Source organism: Boleophthalmus pectinirostris, unplaced genomic scaffold (assembly GCF_026225935.1).
Source record: "Boleophthalmus pectinirostris isolate CB_2022bp ecotype Guang Dong unplaced genomic scaffold, ASM2622593v1 HiC_scaffold_4, whole genome shotgun sequence".
NCBI lineage: Eukaryota > Metazoa > Chordata > Actinopteri > Gobiiformes > Gobiidae > Boleophthalmus > Boleophthalmus pectinirostris.
The window spans coordinates 21,557,053-21,570,462 of NW_026571353.1; the positions used below are offsets into that span (position 1 = coordinate 21,557,053).

Here is a 13,410-nt window from a genome sequence, read left to right on the forward strand (position 1 = left end):
AATGGGATCACCAAGTAAGTATAATCTGAAGTATCACATTTATAGCAAAGATTACATGAAATGATGAAAACGCTTGTGTAGAAGGAAATATTGTTTACATTTCACCAGAATGTCTGACAATGTATAACCTTCTTGACTCGGCCTGGTTAAAATAAAACTTATTCCCGTTTAAACATTTAAAGCCACATGGGTCTGATCCAGAATAAGTCCAGTGCTTTTTACATCTACATTCATGTTCATTCCACACACTTCTCTGAATCCACCTGTTGCATTAGTCCGACTGTGTGACACCCACTCAGTGCTTCCTCTTTTCACTGTGACCAGGCAACGCATAAGACGCCAATGTCTCTCCCCCATTTGAGTTTCAAACACACCACAATCATCCATTAAGCACAAAAAGCATTAGCACTTAAGATATCCACACTCACTTATAACAGATATGAGTAAATGGAGCTTGTTCTTACCGTGTAAAGCCCTATCCTGCACAAGGCAAGAGAGAGCTGCATGTGCTCCGACATTGTGGTTGACAACAAGTGTAACCCACGGCAACAAACAAGCCAAGCCTCTGAGAGTGAATGGATAGAGGAGCAGCAGGTTAACGTCAAGTCCAGCCCTTACTGTCTCACCTCCACCACTCAGCTACTGTCAGCTAATGCACTGAAAAAGAACATTATTGTTCCAGAAATAGGATGGATTACAGACTGCTGCATCACTGTTAAAAACAATAAACAAAATCCATGACACAAGTCTCAGATTAGTGTGTAAGAATCTAACAAACTGAGATTATCCGCTCTGTGGCCAATAGTGATCCAGAATAAGACTGCAAATGGGATTAGTCACCACTATGTGCCCACACTCTGTGTCTGCTCTATGCTCTATTGAGAAAACTATTCTGTACATTATTCAACAGCTCAGAGCATAAAGAGCATAAGGAGCATGTGGCACTGTGGCCTGGCTGGAAAGACTTGTCATCACTGACTGACAAACAGCTAGTGTAGCCAAAAATAAATAAATAAATAACATAGTTAAAAAAAAACATAGTCTCTGTCTCCAGTATTGAAGAAGCATCACATTCTTTTGCTTACTTATCATCAAACACTATGTGATAGGGCTGGGATATATGGTGACGAACATGAAATTGTAATCAGAGACAATTTGGTCATATACCATGAGCAACTTTCTGTTTAATGCAGCTCTAGACTCAAACCCAAACACTTTCCGCCACCCACTCTTCCAACTGATCAGCCTCCAACATACTCTGGGTGAATGACAGGTGGAGTTGACCAATCACAGTGTAGCGTGAACTATATAAACCTGTATTAACAACCAAGTGCATAAATTGTGATCTGGCTCCAAAAAAATTGTGATATAAATTTTTTGGGCATATCGACCAACTAAAAGATAGATTGAAACATGCACTATTTTTGCATAGAATTCATGTTGCACTTCACTAAAAGACAGACAACTAGTGTCATTAATAAATGATTAATTAAATGATTGTTTAGGGCACCCTTTCACTTTATGGCAAATCATGCTTCAGATCTGTACTGTGTTTTCACAGCAGTAGTCCATTAATCCTTCACTCCTTAGGCACATTGGTAGTACTTCTTTAACAAGGTATACTGAGCTTCTCTGGCTTTACCTGGCATAATCCAATGAGGTAAAGGGGGTGAGGTGTCTTGGCAAATAGCACAACAACAACAATTTGCAATGCCAGAAGGAATTGAAAATTCAGCCTTTTGTTGATCAAAGATAAAGGCCAGAACTGGTGGGTTTTTGTCCTCGTATTTTACATTTCCTTTGAGCAAGGCACTAAAGCCTTCAATCTTCACAGGGACAGGAGGATGCTGACTCAGTAGCACCTCCCAGAGGGGGGCAAACTTTACTACATAAACATTCAGCACTAGCCTAAATTAAAGACGTAGGTCTTTCCCGGCTATAGGAACAAAAATAGTGCTCAGTGTCCTCTGCTTCTGAACTGTAGAAGTACATTTTCCATTCATTTTTTTCCATTGTGTTTTAGTTGAGTAACATTTAAAAAAAGGAAAAAGTCAATGCAGTTAACCAGTTATGTGGTAACTAGTGTCCATTACTTAGTGATACAGTTTCAGAAAATGGGAAATTTTATTTATTAATAAGTCCATGAGAAATTTTCAGTATTGGACTAAAACAGATATCAGATATCCCCACCAATATTACAGTCAATGTATCACCCATCCACAATTTGAACCTCGACCTTGGGATCAGAGAACGAACCAACTGAGCTACAGCTTACTAAAAACTAACTTACTGAATGCTTTAGTCATTGCCTCTGCTGAAAATTGCAGTGTTTTCCTCTGTATTTTGTATGTACGTGCTGTTGTTATTGTTTTTTTTTGTTTCGTTTTGTTTTTACACATAAACAGACAATGGGTTTCTTTTATTGGTTAATCTACTCGTTGATCATGTCCATCTGAACTCTGGGAGGCAAAAAAGGCGCAGACTACACAGCCTCAATTATCTATCTCCTCTATTTTGCAAGAAATGGGTGAGGAAATCCCACTACATAGGAGACACAGCGAAGAGAAGAGAAGAGGAGCAGAGAAAAGAGGAGGAGAGGTGAAAAAAGTAGGGATGAGCAGAGGAGAGAGGAGCAGATAAGAAAGGAGCAGAAGAGAAAGAAGCTGATGAGAAAGGAGTAGTGGAGAGATGAGCAGAGGAGAGAGAAGCAGAGGAGGCACAGTGATGAGAGAGGACCTGAGGAGAAGGGAGTAGAGGAGCAGACACGAGCTGAGGGTCAATATACAGCCTTTCCTCGGGTACTAGTTCTATCCGAAATAACCCAGTAGTGAAGAATAAGGCTTACAGTGTCTTGCATTATTGCAGGACTTTTAAACCAAAGTCAGACCAATGTTTTTGCTTTCAGATAAATGTGTTTTAGTTTTTATGTGAAATTCAGGATTATGCAACATGACAAACATCCTTACTGCTCGCTCTATACTTGTGTTGCTACAATAATACAAACCCCTATAAAATTTGATCTGATTCCTTGAACCCTCGCTCATGTCTCCACCAAGTGTGGTTTACTTCTACTTTGCCTCCTCTGAGCTTTGGGACACCACCTAATATGGCACATTTAATTGACAGCTGAAACATGGAGGAACAAGGAGAGGAGAAGAGGAGGAGAGGAAAGAAAGCAAGGAAAGAGAATTCTGACCGACTCCACGACTGGTAGTACTTTTTCTAACGCAATTCACAACTAATATATTGTAGTGTTGCAGTCCATAGACAGGCCTAAATTAATCAGTGTAATCCCTCATTGGCCCAGGAATGTTTCATCATAGGAAAGGTTTCAAAGCTAGTCATCTCGGGGCCGTTTTTTAAATGAGGACAGTCCTCCTACCATGTGAAACTGAAGTCATTTTCAGTGGGAAGGTACTGGCCTAAGAAACTAAACTGAGAAACTGCCCTGAACTAGCTAAGTCATTAGAGCATCTCCTCTACAGCAAACTCTCAAACACAGAACAACTATCCATCACCTCTTAGGGTCCAGGACCATCCAAACCCCTCATCCAACCAGCAGCAAATGCTCTGAAAACAATGTATGCAAGTTTACTCTTCACTGTAATTGGTTAAATCCAGTTGTCACTCACTGAGAGGCTAGAGGCTGACCAATAAGAGAAGTGGGTGGGGGAAAAATACTACAGACAGTTGCAGTACAACAGCAACAGTAGAATAATTAGAGAAATAATAAATCACGATATGAACAAAACAACAAATAGTCAGGGTGAAATGATTTTTATCGTCATATCACCTAGCCCTACACTTACTTGAGTAATGGGAAATACTGAGTAAGTAATAGTAGCCTATTAATCAGGCCCGTTGTCAGAAATTTGGGGGGTCCAGGGCAAGAAGACTCACATGGGCCCCCCGTTAATATTAATTAATAGGCAGAGATTCCAATTCTAGAAGGAGAAGTGACCTCTGAAATAGCCAAGTGCACAGCTGGCCCACTGGTATGTCACAAACTTATCTTCAAAAGAGCTAACATGAGCTGTATTCATTTTTTCAAAACTGGATGGTAATTTCTGTTTGTAATAACAAGTGGACAACATTCTACTACTGCTTCTGCATAGGACTAGTAATGAATAAAGAAATGAATGTCCTATACTCAAAACAAGAGAGTTCAAAGTCCTTGTTACATCTTGGGAGGCATGTGATAAACTGCCTGATAACACTGTGGCCTCATGAGAAATGGCAGCACAAGGTTGAAGAAGTTTGGTTCCTTGTGCTTCATAAATTTCCATTGTAAGCCCAGTTACTGTTTTCCTCCCATTGTTGAATGTTGCTGGAGCATTCTAGCAGCACCCAGGCTGTTGCTCCTATTGTACACAAAATGCAACCCTATTATAAAAACAACTCTTCAGGTCTCACATATAGAGTATTAACATAAATGTGACATATACGGGTGCTTTAAATCGCTTGGACGCAGAAGTAAACCAGGTTAATAGGGTGCCCGCCTATTCCCATACCTAACAGCAGTACCTTGGGGGCTTTCTTCTCATATTTCAAATGCGGTCACACAGATCAGGGTCTGGGTCAACCAGTTATACTCATTTTACCTCCGTGGTGTACATTATTGACATCAAACAAAGTCGAGCGCTTATGGTTGGCGTAGCACACCTGTTTGTCTTGAGTAAGGTTATTACAAGACAGAACTTCATGGACAAAGCAATCCCCCCCATTTTGCTGCATTCACTTACCAGATAATCCATGTACTATGACAAACCAGTCACAGCTACACGAAGTGCCTTAATTGTAATCCCGTTTTGCCTCGGTGAAACCAAAATGTAATGGTTTTAATCCCTCGCCGCTTTGTATTCCCCGCCTTTCGAAAGGCACAGCAAAATAAAAACAGTCTTAAGAGGTTTTGCAGACTAGAAGTGTCGCCGTTTTCTTCAATACTCGCACAGATCTCACTAAAGAAGAGGCCCTCTTTGTTAAAGGTATTCACACTGCACGGTTTGGGTTGTTTTTCTTTTAAAAAGCACCTCGCCCACCGGCTCTCTTGCAATTTTATCACACAAAATCAGACGAGTGTTTGGTTGAGGAAACTGGCGAAATCTACAGCGCTACGTCACGCACGTCGCTTCCCGAACGTAACGTGTCACATGACCAAACACATGGAGGCTATTTTCGTTTGCACAGGCATGATGGTGTGACTTCTATCGATATGGCAACATATGGCACACGTCCTTTTGTTACATGTCCCGCAAATATCGTTTACTAGCAATTACATATGTCTGGACTTTTGGTATTGGACAAATTAATCGCAAAAGACACAAAGACCACACTAGATAACATTAAATTGTCGTGATGAAATATGTTATTTATATTTAATTTAAAACAAACAAACAAACAAACAAACAAAAATAATACAATAGATTTAAAATACATGATTTTCCTGAATTGCCACCTGGGGGCAGTATTTACCAACAAAACTATTAGTAGATGAACAAAACACCTATACCTCTTTTGAGACAAGTTTATTCATAAAATGTATTATTAAAAATAGAATAAAATAAAATAAAAAAGTAAATAAAACAAATGCACTTGAAGCGATTATTTGCATATGGGGTGGAAACTAAAGATTGCTTAGCCAGGAAGTTTATGCTTTAATCTAGTTTTGTGGCTTCCATTCAACACAGTGATTCAGTGATTGAAAATGAATAATGTAAATGTAAATCATATACATTCAGATTCCGCTCATAGATGACCCCGGCTGTCCTCCGCTGGGGGTGTCTGCCTGTCGAGACTCCGCCCTCGATTATCGGGCCTGATGACGCGCTGTTGCTGCGCAGCGCACCGCCTCGCTCTGCGCTCTGCTCTTGAGTCCCAAACGGAGGAGCCTGTGTGGTAGCGAAAATATCTCTGTATTACCAGGCTGCAGGATTTGGATATAAATCACCACGAGTTCATCTGTCACTTGTATTGGAGACACTGAACAGCAGGCTCTGCAAAGAGGCTGATAAAGTTAACGGGGCGAGTTTGAGGCGGAGTTTGGGGTGAGCTAGCCTGTTTCACGGCCAGTCACCACAAGCCCGCGGACCTCTTCCAGCTGCGGTGCATCATGGCGCTCCGAGCCAGGGCGCTTTACGACTTCAACTCGGAAAACCCGGGAGAAGTGTCGGTGAGAGAAAACGAAATCCTAACTTTGTACAGCGAGCAAGACATTGATGGCTGGTTTGAAGGTGTGAACAGTAAAGGGGAGAGGGGACTGTTCCCCGCTTCCTACGTTGAGATACTGAGGAACGACGCCACCTCCACGTACAACAACAACAGCTGCAACACATCTGGAGAAACATACCCGGACTCCCGTTACGCCAATGTCCCCTCTGGAGACTCGTCATTTAAGCCTCCGAATAAAGTCGAAAACTTTTCCAAACCAAATCCTCCGTCTTTCAGCACGTTTGCAGTGCCCTCTCAGCAACAGCACAGCCAGGGCAGTGACGATGACTGGGACGACGACTGGGATGACAGCTCCACTGTTGCGGATGAGCCAGGTACAGTGGGGAGATACCGAGACTATGAAGGCAATGGGTCCTCCACCTACAGCCTATCCACCACATCACACAGAGGGAACGCACAGGCCAAAGGCTCGGCCACGGTCAGTAGAAACCTCAACAGGTTCTCCACCTTTGTCAAATCAGGGGGAGAGGCATTTGTGCTTGGAGAAGCGTCTGGTTTTGTTAAAGATGGGGATAAGATTTGTGTGGTGATGGGACAATATGGACCAGAGTGGCAGGAAAATCCATACCCATTTTCATGTGCTATTGATGACCCCACAAAACAAACGAAGTTCAAAGGTATGAAGAGCTATATTTCTTATAAACTCACCCCTACCCATACTCAAACCCAAGTGAACAGAAGATACAAGCACTTTGACTGGCTGTATGCGCGTTTGGTGGAGAAATTCCCTGTGATCTCTGTGCCCCACATCCCAGAGAAACAAGCCACGGGTCGTTTTGAAGAGGACTTTATCTCCAAGAGGCAGAAGGGTCTTATGTGGTGGATGAACCATATGACCAGCCACCCTGTATTGGCTCGCTGTGATGTTTTTCAGCACTTTCTTACCTGTAACAGCACAGACGAGAAGGCATGGAAGCAGGGTAAAAGAAAGGCGGAAAAGGATGAAATGGTTGGGGCGAACTTTTTCCTCACAATCAGCACACCAACCACGCCACTAGATTTTCAAGAAGTAGAGAGTAAAATTGATGGTTTCAAAACTTTCACAAAACGCATGGATGACAGCACCTTGCAGCTCAATGCTACAGTCAATGAGTTTGCACGTAAGCAGATGAGTGGTTTCAAGAAGGAGTATCAGAGAATGGGATTTTCATTCAAAGTTCTGAGCCAGGCTTTTGAAATGGACCAGCAATCGTACTCATCCAGACTCAACCAGGCCATCTCCTTCACTGGTGAGGCATATGAAGCCATTGGAGACTATTTTGCAGAACAGCCGAACAAGGACTTGGACCCCATTATGGATTTGTTGGCTCTTTACCAGGGACACTTAGCAAATTATCCAGACATCATCCATGTTCAAAAAGGTAAAGTATACCTTAATACAACAAAGCTTAAACATGCACTATGTAAGTTTTTCGGTTGAGAGCCTGTCACCTGCTGCCTCATGGAAATGTTTGCTTTGCCTGGAATGTTCCACAGTGTGTTATGATTTCAGGTAAAACATCTTCATGGAGAAAATAAGTTTTTGGACTATACACCTTAAAACTGACAGTACCCCTTTAATTCACTAGACAAACACAATAACCAGTTTTTCTATACTCCACAGTGCCTCACTTGATCTTAATTTCATTTTATCCTCATATGTCTAAAAGGAAATTTTACCACATTCACTTTTAATTTATACAACATTATAGATCTATATTGCACCTTATTTTTTTCTCTTGAGAGGGGGGAGGGGACTGCGATGTTTTGGTTTTCACCTGTTGAATTTAGACCCACTAGTTTCCTCCAGTTGTAAATGGCCAGATCACCATCAGTATTTCAGTCCAATTATGAGTTGTTATGCAACTGGAAAAACAATGTCATACCAAGGAGGAAGGATGTTTTAAGTTTTGTCATCACATGTTGCTTTCCAGTTTAAGAATTCTACAAACTGCCCTGCTTTGCTATAGCTTTAATTCTACATACTTATACGCATTCCTAATCCTATGATTTATTATACTGCTCTTAATACCATTAACATTTAAAACTGAACTTTAATATGTGGAGCAAACAAAGCCTAAACATTTAGCCTAGAGACCAGTCAGGTGACATATGCATTGTTCTATCAAGATAATAAGACCAGTTTGATTTGACAGAAACACTGAGTCAATCACACTAAGGCCAGGGAGGGCGGTAACATATAGGACCATTCTTCTATTATGATGAATAGCCTTGTGGCCAACTGTGCTTTTAGCTGAACATGTGAACAGCAGCAAGTGCACATCCTTTGTTGTGTTAAACCAAGTATTTCCGCAAAAGAAGAGGTTGGTCAAAATGTATTGTTTAAAGTAGGTTAGTGAGAAGCAAAAATAGGAGATAGTGTTGGCAAGTTTTAGGTTATAAAAGATTTATTGAACAAACCAATACAGAATTTAACCTGCCAATTGTTTGTTTCCAGTACTTCTCTTCTGTTGGATTTCAAAGTGTGGCTGCATTTCCTATTGTTCAAACAAGATAGCGCTTTTGGCAGATAAGAAATTAGGTTACTTACTGCCGTGTTAAAACTATAACACGTTTTATTTTCACCCCACTATTTACAAAGTTGTCCTGAAAAGACTACTTTGGGTTATTGTGTTGTAGTTGAAAATAATCCTGCGCTGATGAAGATTTATTTGGTCCATTTAGTCTTGTTTTCCTGTTCATTATCTGATTCTGTCTAAACAACAGTGGCAGTTGTTAATGCACACCAACATCAGATTATTATATGATTTCTTTATGATTATGTAAATGACATGCAAACCACAAAATCTGATGTGAGTAATCAGACTGTTCATGACTCGGAAGAAATCTGATTATTTTTCTGTTAGATGTCATTTTAATAGTCCATCTTTCTAGATAGCTCATAATAAGCATTAGTCAAATTTTGAGTGCACACGTGACTCTACCCTGCCATCTAAGGGGCTGTCTGTCAGTCCCTCAAATAAGATCTAAACAGAAGTTCTAGGTGGAGACTACAGCCCTAGTCTGACTGGCATTAGTAATGATTGGTAGTGGTTGTTCAGGTCAATGGTGTTCAGTGGCTAATGTTACATAAGCATTACGTAAGCCCCACATCCAGTGAGCCCAGTCGGCTGTGTGCCACCTCCACACGCCCAAGGAACAGCACTCCTTCACTCTGGTCTAGTCATAGGACCATAATTAAAATTTTGTGCCACAATCATCATAGTCAAAGAAATTTTGATTAATGATAATATAATGATAATCAGAAGTGAGTCAAAAAATTGTATGTTATGATTTTCTTGGAGCTAGATTTTGACTGTATTCCATTTCAAGTATAGCATGTGCCTTGTAGGTAACTGAAGTTATCTGCTTCTTCTGAAAAGTCACGTCATTGCATTTGGTTAAATCCAAATGTCACTCAGTATTGCTGAAGGTGTGGGTGGGTAAGTGTCTGGGTGTTGGCACAGAGCTGCATTCAAGAGACATTGGTGAATCACAATGTGGCAATTTTACAAAAAAAAACAGATTGGATGAAGGATGAGCTCACAATTAAATTTTTCTTACCACATTGCACAGTTTAATATTAGTAATTGCAATTTTAATATGAATAAGTTCCATGTTTAAACAACTATTATAGTATTGTACTTATAATATATATAATATAAGCAGGAACAGCAGCATGGATAACATGATTGATAAGTAGCTTTTTCATCCACAGTCTGTTGGTATAATGAACAAGCATATATAAACAAGCAATATAATTGTTTATTGTCCCATCCCTATTCTAGTCTTAGAGTCCTATAACCTAATATGATGCTGCTAGCAGATTCTTCATCAGATCTTTTTTCACTAGATTTAGAATAGGTTTAAGATGGATGTTCTTATTGGCACAACCTACCTATTGATCTGTTACTAAAAATGCCTTTGGTTTTGTCTGGAAATATGACAGTTATCCTCTACTGCTAAAGATGTATCTTGAAGAATTCTGTTAACTATTCATGGAAAGTTGTAATTATGGCAGATGATTGGAACTCATTAAATAAACTGGAGAACTTAATGTTTACTAAATTCATGGCATTAGCAGTTTAAGATGATAAAGGGTTAAAGCCTTGATACTATAATTAGCGAGGGAGAGATCTTAGTTCAGCTTAATATTTATTCCAGTGATATGTGACACATTAACTCCACCATTATGCAGTGAATGTGAATATGTCTGAGTGCTTGTTTTGTGTTTTGCATTTGCCAACAGGGCTTGCAAGCAGCAGCAGCAGCTGTGAAAATGATTCCCTCCGTTCATTGCACTTTGCTGACACTATTACCACAACTGAACCCCTGCCTTTCTTGTATAGTTTCTATGGCAACAATTAGCCCTCCTTAGTGCATTAGTGAGACTTAATGCAATACACATAAAGATTATGAACGTGCACCTTGAAGCCTGGCATTTGTGAACACAGGGACATTTGCTCAGGTTTAGAAAAGATGTATGTTTGTTTCCGTATTTCATTACGGAACATCTTGCGAGTGTGGGTTTGGTCAACCACCAACCAAAGCAGAACTTACTTGTTTTGAGTCTTCCTGGTACCGCAATTTAAGTTACACATTTCAGTTTTTGTATCTCAATATACTATGTCATTTTCACAAGATAAATTATGACTATATGATTCAGTACCTCTTTTTCAATTAGCTGATAAGTTGTCTTTGATCCACAACTAATCTAAGTGAATAATTTTGTCTGTGGACAATTGTGGACATTTCACAAAATATATTAATTATGGCATGAATGACAATGCATTCAACTTTACAAATAAATAGCTCAAAAGCATGAGTCACCAAACAATAATGCACAAGTACCTCCATTCTACAGAAACTTGTGTGGTCTGTCACTGTGACGCACCATTTTTCATTTCTCATTACAACATAACTCAGACCCTAAGATGGGAGGCTATAAGACATCATGTGGGCCCATGACTAACATTACTGTTTTCATTATAGGTTCAAGGTCGCAAATATTATTTTAAGGGTTATGCATTTCCTCAAAATGCCTAAGGGTTAGCCTTAGCTTTTAAATGTGTAACAATTAGCACATGGACCTGAGGCTGTATACTCCACCATAATAATGTGTTAAAATATTATTTGAACACCAGAAGGATATTGCTGTTTGCTGTTAGCCTTGTGGCTTATCCTTTGGTTACACTTTATTTGCTGAGAACATCACATGAAACGTACTTAGGACCAACTACTGCTATTTGCACATTTGAGCTCTTTCAAAAATGTCAGGACTTTTGGTCAGAACCTGAGCTTCCTTCTCGCCCAGTGGTTTGTCTGGAAAGTCGTGGGCTAGCTTTGGTCACACACCCTTATGTTGGAAATGCCACAAACCTCAGCTCTGTGACTGCAGAGGTAGCAGTTCCTGGCTTATTCAGCTCTCACTATGAGTATGAGAGTAATAAAGCTAGAGGCTTATTGTGTTTAGTCATATCATATGAAAACAATACAGAACAAATTGATGCCTAAGACCTTAGTTCCATCTGTCTAGTAATTGCAAATTAGCAGAACTGAAACTGCTGTTACTGAAAGCTTTGCAGATGTATTAAACATTTTCCCTTAAATGGCATAAAATATAATAAGCACTGTATTTTTAGCATGGGGCAGGCCTAACAACATTGAATACTGGCGTTATTTGGATTTCCCAGGAGGTGGAGTGTGCTAAGAGCTCTCGGGCTATTTTGGTTAATATTGCATTTTTAGATCAAAATGGAACAGTTATTGTATTTTTATGGTTAGGCATCCATTGTTTTCCACAACACATTTGTAAAATGAATTGGCAACAAAGATAGACAACAATGTTAAATAAAAAAATTAAAAAAATAGCATACTGAAGCTTTATTTTTATTCTGTGTTCATTGTAAATGTGTTGCTTATTCAAATGAGCTATTATGTACAGCCGGGTCTTTCACTTTATAATCTGAGGTCTTGTCAATAGAATGTTGCTGTTTATGAGCTCCTTTGACATGATTTTTAATGATTATGTTCTTGATCATTTTTATGACTATCTTTCCCTTCAGGAGCCTTGACCAAAGTGAAGGAGAGTCAGAAGCACGTGGAGGAGGGGAAGATGGACCCATCTCAGGCTGAAGGCATCAATGAGCGCTGCAACATCATCTCCTGTGCCACACTGGCTGAAATCCAGCACTTCCACCACATCAGAGTCCGAGACTTCAAGGCCCAGATGCAGCACCACCTCCAACAGCAGATTGCCTTCTTCCAGAAAATTACCAGCAAGTTAGAGGAGGCTTTACAAAAGTATGACAATGCTTAACAGACAGATCATTGTCAAACTGGTGTGAAGACATACAGACCTATAGGGGAGCATGACATACAGTGACATAATCAAATGTGCCTATAATGTGGACTGATACAAATGTCTGTGCCATTTATAAATGGAATATGAAGTTACCAATCCAACAAAATTTCAAATCTAGTAATAATGAAGGTGCTTAAATTGTGTCAAATGGTTGTTAATACTGAAGGCCTGTTGCGGCAATCCCAGGTATTAGCCTTATAACTCTATTTTAGCACAGCAGTAAAATGAAGGATTAGCTCCTGTGGCTAACATGCACACACTGCCTTCTGGTAAATCCATGCTGTGGAGTGCCACCCTAAGTTCTCCTTGTTTACAGTCAGCTCGCCAAGCAACCGCTGCCCCTGTCACGCGGTGCCTTTTGACATTACTGTCAATTTGTTTTTAATTACTAAATAACCTTATATACCATTTTAAGATAGATACTATTATTTCAGTTTTTAGCATATAGTGCGCTGATGCTTCACAGGTTGTGCAATTTTAGGAGTTACTGATTTCAAGCACACAGCGTGACTCTCTTGGGTAACAGGGATTCAGACTCATGCAAAAGACACTGATTATAAAAAGATGATGTCTCATAATGGTGTTGTCATTGTTTACAGATGAAGAGATCTTTTATTAAAGTTTTATAGATGTTAACCTGGTGTCACAGGAAATGAAAATAAATTCATTTGCTGTAATCTAAAATAATTTTGTCTCTGCCATTGTCTAATTTAAAAGAACACACACATGATCCTAGAGGTGTACTGCGTTTCATATAGGCATCACAGATGTGCTGACAGAGCAGTGCAGGGTGCCAGACTGTTAAGTCACAGCTCACTGTGAACAAGCTAATCATTTCA

General features: G+C 39.9%; 2 protein-coding genes across 2 annotated transcripts in view; one reads left to right on the forward strand and one right to left on the reverse strand.

The window, feature by feature from the left end:
* arl15a (ADP-ribosylation factor-like 15a) overlaps positions 1-5,106 on the reverse strand; it is a 42,568-nt gene extending 37,462 nt beyond the window's left edge. The window contains exon 1 of the mRNA XM_020937855.2: positions 4,743-5,106. Coding sequence (XP_020793514.1) covers positions 4,743-4,754 — 12 coding nt within the window. The 5' untranslated portion in view covers positions 4,755-5,106. The remainder of the gene's footprint in view (positions 1-4,742) is intronic.
* A 736-nt stretch (positions 5,107-5,842) lies between these two features.
* snx18a (sorting nexin 18a) lies at positions 5,843-13,258 on the forward strand. Its single transcript, XM_020937749.2, has 2 exons — positions 5,843-7,589; positions 12,273-13,258. The coding sequence occupies exons 1-2, from the start codon at positions 6,110-6,112 to the stop codon at positions 12,524-12,526; spliced, it is 1,734 nt and encodes a 577-aa protein (XP_020793408.1). The 5' UTR covers positions 5,843-6,109; the 3' UTR covers positions 12,527-13,258.
* Positions 13,259-13,410: the final 152 nt, after the last annotated feature.

Bases quoted from the DNA above. Each gene is read 5' to 3' on its own strand.
- snx18a (XM_020937749.2), top strand. From the start codon at position 6,110: ATGGCGCTCCGAGCCAGGGCGCTTTACGACTTCAACTCGGAAAACCCG. The intron at 7,590-12,272 runs GTAAAGTATACC...CTTTCCCTTCAG, and splicing joins CATCATCCATGTTCAAAAAG to GAGCCTTGACCAAAGTGAAG.